Source organism: Montipora capricornis, chromosome 2 (assembly GCF_036669925.1).
Source record: "Montipora capricornis isolate CH-2021 chromosome 2, ASM3666992v2, whole genome shotgun sequence".
In the NCBI taxonomy this organism is placed as follows: Eukaryota; Metazoa; Cnidaria; class Anthozoa; order Scleractinia; family Acroporidae; genus Montipora; species Montipora capricornis.
Genome location: NC_090884.1, coordinates 53,972,275 through 53,979,774, shown reverse-complemented (window position 1 = coordinate 53,979,774; position 7,500 = coordinate 53,972,275). Strand labels below are relative to the sequence as shown.

The window sequence follows — 7,500 nt, the reverse complement described above, 5'->3', positions numbered from 1 at the left end:
GCGGTTGCGGGTGTTGTGCGCATAATTGATTTATATTCATGATTGTCAACATTTTCCTACTTTTATGGGAAAAGCAATTTTAAGTTTGCACTTTGCGAAAGAGCAACGTCTGACTCCCGAGGTGATTTTATGTGGTCCACTATAAACACATGCATTTTCCCCCATAATAATCTGTCTCGCGCTTAAACCGTAAAAATTAACTTACCAAAATTCAAATCATATGTACTAATACCAACTTACTTGGTAAGCAGTTTCCCCATTGACCATCCTGATCATAGTTCGCCGTTATTGAACACCAAGGCTTGTCATGGTTCTTAGTAGTGCAACTCTGGTAAACCTTTCCACGGTAGGTAAATGGAAAATGGCAGCATTTACCTTGTGTCGTTTTAACACTGCAGTCTTCAGGTTCTGAGGTGGGAACTGTGATTTTTTAATGCAATGCAAGAAGAAAGCTTATATAAATATGAATTAATGAGATAGACTCATAATATGCATGCGGTAAATGTAACAAAAAAGGACTTTCTTTCTCGTTACACTTTTTGTTTGTTCCCTTTTCATTCGCGATTCCACGAATGTGTTCCATAAAGACCGTTACATATCATTATTTAAAGGAACATTCTTGCTAGCTCGTAGAGGTGCACTGGGAACAAAAGCTGTGCCATTGCTGATACCAAAATTCAAATCATATGTACTAATCGCAACTTATTTGGTAAGCAGGTTCCCCATTGACCATCCTGATCATAGTTGGCCGTTATTGAACACCAAGGCTTGTCGTGGTCGTTACTAGTGCAACTCTGGTAAACCTTACTACGGTAGGTAAATGAAAAATGGCAGCATTTACCTTGTGTCGTCTTAACACTGCAGTCTTCAGGTTCTGAGGTGGGAACTGTGATTTTTTAATGCAATGTAAGAAGAAAGCTTATATAAATATAAATTACTGAGATAGATAATATCTGTGTGGTAAATGTAACAAAAAAAGGATTTTCTTTCTCGTTACACTTTTTGTTTGTTTACTTTTTATTTGAGATGACTTACGAATGTGTTCCATAAAAACCAGGTGATTCCATTTTTTTTAAAGAACATTCTTGGGAGCTGGTAGGGGTGCACTGAGATCGAAAGCTGTGCGTTTGCTGATATTGCAAAAGAAGACTCAGATATAGCTCTGTTTTATGATCCAACCATTAATTTTTTAGGCAGTTTTTTTTTTTGTTGTTGTTACTTTGTTTTACGCTGTAGGGTTAATTCATAGGACGTATATTTAACAATTATTCCATGAGAGCGCGTTAGATATGATATGGTAAATAGCCAACGAGTTGGCCCTAACCAGTCTCATATCCAACAAGCGCGAATGGAATAATGGTTTTATTAACTTCCTTAAACTCCAAAAGTTTAGAAGTACGAAATACGAGCGAAAAAAGCGATCAAATCAGAGCGAAATCGAAAAAACTTGATCAGAATTGATGCGATGTTGTGTAAGACCTTGTGGTCAGACAGAGGCATGCTCATCAAAAAAACATTTCCTAGCTATTCGCGTACTTCTAAACGTCGGAATTGATCCAAACTTTCCACTTTTTTTTTTTTTGCATTATTCAGAGATAAACTTCGCTTTTCGACGAAAAAACGTTCAGCTTAGCAACGCTTAGTGCAATCATTTACCATATAAGGTCAAACTAAGGTATGAGCTGATAACCGAGATTGAGTGAACCAATCATGCAGAGCATGAGAAATGCGTTATCCGAGGTTGGAAATTTAATGACAATCAATAATCCCCGTCTGCGTGGATTTGTCCAGTAAGCTGAGAAGGGCCGAGTTTTACATCTAAGAGGCGTTACAAGATTTAATTTCACAGGACAGTTTGTCAAGTTGTGGTCCAATCAGAGTGGAAATAAGTTATTAAATCCAATCGAATGTACTTGTTTACGTCAATCGCGTGCATTCGCCATCAGTTGAACACTGCCTTCTTACCGGCTGTTTTTAAACGGTATGAAAATTAATGGGAGAGCTATAAAATAAAGAATACCCGTTCTAGCTTATACATTGGTATTTCGGATGATAATAACCTTGGCTGAGAGATTGGCTTCAAAACTTTACATTGGCTCTCGAAGCTTCGCATCTCGGCCAGATTTTCATCTCTAGGCCGCTGACATTATAAGCCGGCAAACCAGCCGCCTGAAGGGTTTTTATCTTCAAAATGGCTGCCACTGTTGTCGGGTTATAAGGTTGTTTACATGGGTAAGGGCCTTGTGCGGCGTTGCGAGTGTTGTGTGTGACTGGTTCATGTTCATAACTGTCAGCGTCTTCCTACTTTTACGGGAAAGGGAATTTCAAGTTTCCACTTTGGCAAAAAGCGACGTTTGACCCGCGGATTTATTTAAAGGGGCTAGGTCACGCTATTTTAGGTAATTTAATCAATTTTGTTAATTATCAGCTCCAAACGTCAAATTGGCAGAGCAAGAGTCTTTCATTTGCAAAATCAAGGCCACATAACTACTGAGAATGATTTTCCAGCTGTGTAAATGACATTTTGATATAAACTGATATAAATTTGAAAAAAGGTGGGCCGACGTTTTTCAAATTTACCGAAATCAATCCATTACAATCCTCTCCAGTTTTGTCCATCCATGTCCCTTCTTGGCTTCCCGGTGTTTTGTTAGAGTTCTTCTATAGTTTTGAACAGTTATTTTGATATTTTAGTTAATTCTACGACCATTCGATTAGTGCTGAAATTGCCTAAAATTGCGTGACCTAGCCCCTTTAATATGGACTACTAGGATCGATACTAGGAACACAGTTCTCGCCAGCATTAATTGTCTGTCTCGCTTGCAACCTTAAAAAGCGAAGATTACAATTGACCTTGGTCATAAACGGCGGCCGTTGGAATTTAGTATTGGCAATTAATTTTTCGAAAAACAAGATGCTGTGATAGCGTGTATCCGGGATACATTTGCCGCTGCCGCGTAATACACAAAAGGTGGCCTCAGGTGGGCCTTATTTTGGCGTAATGGGACCCGTTAGAGGTCCAATAATGTAATTCACTGCACTGGAATTCTTGTTAGCTTAGTAGATATCATTTGATGAAGACATCCTGCATCAAAAGTATTTTTCCGAAAGACTTACAGGCTTCTATCAATATTGAATAATACTTTGTACCTAAATTAGCTCTCAAATCATGATTATGCTGGAAAATATAAGCCCCACAGAAATGGTTTGGTGTTGGTGTACCTTGTTCTCAGTTAACCTTGTAAAATCTATGAAGTTTTGAATAAATAGAAAATAAAAGATTCAACAACGATTTGAACCTTGAGTAAGTGTTCCGTGTGGACTAAAGTTAATAGGGTCATTCGATTACTTTTCTTTCCAGTTAGAAAAGACATCAAAAACGACATTTTACAAAAACTGAGTACCCTAAAAACCTAGGAAAATGCATACATTAAACATACTTACCAACGGTGTCGCTAGCAGCGTTTCGAAGATTGATAAGGAAAGCACATACGACCTGCCAAAGAATGGAAGCCAAAGAAAGTCAAACGTTGGATATTAGCTCGGGTGAAAGACAGGAAAAGAAAGAGAGAAAGAAAGGGAGAAAGCAGACACGTCGAACGAACAAAGGAATGAGGGAAGGAGAGTAGCAAATGGATAAGCAATTAAGATGCAAACAAATAAGTGAAGGCCAATAACGTTCTATTAAGTAAAGATTCCGTCTTTTCAAGCGTTTGATATCAAACCTATTTGTTGTCTGATTGTCCGATGTCTAAGTTCAACCAAAATAACTTGGCAATGGTAGTGTGTGTGTGGGGAGGGGGTATGGGATGGAGTAGGTGCATGATAATAATTCTAAGTGACCAGTTCAGTTAAAGGCAATTTAGTAACTAAAAGCTAGAATTGCTTGACTTACCAAAATCAGGGAAATCTTCAGAAGCATTGCAAATGGCAAGAGGTTTGTCAACAACTGGGCCTGTGGAAGAATAAATTCCTCTTTAAAACGAATCTTAAGCTGATTTTACATTTAAAAATGTGTTTTTTTCATACCGTGAGAACAGTGTATATTTAACGGCATGAAGAGAGGCAAACGTCTCAGTCTGGATATATGCAACATTGACAACTGTTAGATAATGCGCAAACAAGACTACTGAATGGTTCGGTGTTATTCCGATAAACTTAACGAGCCTAAACATGATAGTTTCTAGCATTGCATCAAGACAAGATTAAACTTCATCGGAATTACCCAGGAGGGATCCAGGTGACGAGGATGCTCAAATGGGGAGAAATTCTCCTGAACCAAAAGTAAACCCCTAAAAATCTCATGCTCCATTATTGAATCTTACGGACTATCTGAAATAAACTTTCGCAGAATAAGGGCGCGTTTCTTTGGTCAAATATATTGCGGCAAAGGCTGGTGCAATTCTTCCTCCGAACTTCACTGAATTTGCAATCTTGTAAGCTAGCTTGACATTTTAATCTGTAAAATTTAGAGATAACCTAGTATTTTGTCGTTGGACTGTTTGGCAAGATATTTTTAAAGAAAAAACAAAGAGAAATACAGTATTCTTTTAACGTGGTTGCCCATAAAGGTTTCTTTGGTGATTTTTTTTTTTCGGCTAATCTTCAGTTGTAGTGCATTTCTAAGATTGCGCGAAGTAAAATCGATCATGATAAGTAAGCTTACGTTAATTTTCTGATGAAGTACGAACAGTAAGATGGACTCCCAGAGTTTCGTTTCTTTTTGTACAATTGGTCTCTCTGGAACATGCCATTTTATTTGTCTTAAGTCAACTCAACTGGAAATGTTATGAAGAAATGTTGACTCCAAATTGTACAAACTAACCACGTCATGTACAGTAAGTAAATAAAGTCGTTTGATATACAGTTATTCAAAAGATGCATTCATGTATCTTGCGATTTTATCAGCATCTCCTGTTGATACATACGTCCTTTGTCTTATCCAGGAAACCAATATGCATCGGCTTTCATTGCCATTCGAAGGCAAAACTGAAGAAAGTATTACAGATCATGGTTTCAAAGGTTTTCTATGGAGTGTGGTTTCTTTAATCTCGATCGTTGAAAAACGCAGAGCAAACCTTTGTCTTCGTTCTATATCTACCTTCCATGGAGGAATTTATTTATGAAAACTTTGTGAATTATTAGCAGGGCAACGAACTCACTCGCTTCTTCAGCTCGTTCCACCAATCGCTCCCGTAACTTATATCTAAATCACTAACAATTATCCATCAAATCAAAAGGCTTTACCTTCTATCCACGATCAGCTTTCTCGCCCTTTCAAGGGAAAAATACAGGGAAATCTTGAATGAAAAGATGTCATTTAAATGCAATTAAGTGACGACTGTTATTTACGTACATGTGTAGATCAAAAACTCATTAATAATTAAAAGCCCATTGATCTATCAAATGGTCGATAATACATCACGTGCAGTGACTTTATACCAATAAACCTCCCCCTTGTATGTATGCGTTGCTTTATCAGCTGATAAAACACTTTTCATTAGTATGCGCTGTTTTATCAGATATATAGACACTTCACGTGAATTGTGGAATATTAATTAATTTCAGCCATTACAAACTTCTGGGTGGATACTTTTACCCATCCTCCTTCCAAACTTCTTCAACAAATTTTGTTAACCAAAAAATTCAACGACTCTGCCGTAATGTTAACAATGTTTTTATCTGATAACATGACGGCAAAGTCGTTGAATTTAACAATGTTTTTATCTGGCTGGGTAGAAGAAATGTAATGGAACAGTAACATTCAGATAAGGACGAAATCAGAGATTTCCTTGTGCAGGCATAGGACGGTGTTTCTTGCATTAAAATAATTTTTGCGTCATTTTGTAGCTCTTGGTCTTCGAGAGAATATGCTAGAGGGCTAATGAGACTGGGACGAGTGTAATGGCGGATGGACGCGTGTGTATAGCTCCGTGATGCGAACGTTTGGGGAAGCCATATTAGATGTCTAAAAGGAGCGTAAGAGAAGCTAGGACATCAAGCTCGTCCTCTCATTCACTATCACCGCCTAAAAGAAATCGCGCCCGCTTTAGTAGTGATGAAATGGAAGCAAACGAGGAAAATGTAACGCTTAAACAAATTTTGGACAAACTTGCACGCATGGAAGATAGAATTGAAGAGCACTTCGGAAGTTTGAAATCCGAAATATCTCGACTCAAAAGATGCATTCATGTATCTTGCGATTTTATCAGCATCTCCTGTTGATACATACGTCCTTTGTCTTATCCAGGAAACCAATATGCATCGGCTTTCATTGCCATTCGAAATTAAAGAACCAGCTATTTAGTTTTCAAAACATCAGGGAAGCGAGGGCCAAAGTACTTTTGATCACACGGCCACAGAGCTCGGCAACGGAATCGCTAATTTCACTCTTTCTAGAGATCCAAAACCTGTTTCAGATGGCATATCTACATTTATACCAATAAAATGAAGCTTCACCGTCTACGTAATTGTAAGAAAAAAGACAGCAAATTTCTTCGTACACTAATGGCGGATCGGGTCTCGAGAACTTCGCGAGAGCTGCGTGCAATCACGATGGCGACCACACCGTTCTACTCTACCATGTCGTTACTACGAAGGCACTGTGTTAATGATCTTCAAGAGTACTTTGGAAAGGGTGGAGGCAATAGTATTAGCCAGGTCATATCTTTCGAACATGAAGTGTCACAAGGTTTAAACGGTTGAGATTTAATTCTTCTGTTTCTCCAGGTCTGGGCCACAATTAAGATTCTTGGAAAGCAGAATTTCCTTGCGCGGTCGCAACTCAGGCAAACTGAAGAAAGTATTACAGATCATGGTTTCAAAGGTTTTCTATGGAGTGTGGTTTCTTTAATCTCGATCGTTGAAATTCGCAGAGCAAACCTTTGTCTTCGTTCTACATCTACCATCCATGGAGGAATTTATTTATGAAAACTTTGTGAATTATTAGCAGGGCAACGAACTCACTCGCTTCTTCAGCTCGTTCCACCCATCGCTCCCGTAACTTATATCTAAATCACTAACAATTATCCATCAAATCAAAAGGCTTTACCTTCTATCCACGATCAGCTTTCTCGCCCTTTCAAGGGAAAAATCCAGGGAAATCTTGAATGAAAAGATGTCATTTAAATGCAATTAAGTGACGACTGTTATTTACGTACATGTGTAGATCAAAAAATCATTAATAATTCATTTACCTATCAAATGGTCGATAATACATCACGTGCACCGACTTTATACCAATAAACCTCCCCCTTGTATGTATGCGTTGCTTTATCAGCTGATAAAACACTTTTCATTAGTATGCGCTGTTTTATCAGATATAAAGACACTTCACGTGACTTTTGGAATATTAATTAACTTCAGCCATTACAAACTTCTGGGTGGATACTTTTACCCATCCTCCTTCCAAACTTCTTCAACAAATTTTGTTAACCAAAAAATTCAACGACTCTGCCGCCATGTTAACAATGTTTTTATCTGATAACATGACGGCAAAGT

At 38.1% G+C, this 7,500-nt stretch overlaps 1 protein-coding gene across 1 annotated transcript in view; it reads right to left on the bottom strand.

Annotated features, from left to right (window-relative positions):
• The window catches only part of LOC138027608 (matrix metalloproteinase-9-like), a 23,840-nt gene extending 16,714 nt beyond the window's left edge, over positions 1-7,126 (bottom strand). Inside the window, exons 1-6 of the mRNA XM_068875162.1 lie at positions 7,052-7,126; positions 5,248-5,274; positions 3,896-3,955; positions 3,445-3,496; positions 842-886; positions 241-420 (exon numbers count right to left, since the gene is read on the bottom strand). Coding sequence (XP_068731263.1) covers positions 241-420; positions 842-886; positions 3,445-3,496; positions 3,896-3,922 — 304 coding nt within the window. The 5' untranslated portion in view covers positions 3,923-3,955; positions 5,248-5,274; positions 7,052-7,126. The remainder of the gene's footprint in view (positions 1-240; positions 421-841; positions 887-3,444; positions 3,497-3,895; positions 3,956-5,247; positions 5,275-7,051) is intronic.
• Positions 7,127-7,500: the final 374 nt, after the last annotated feature.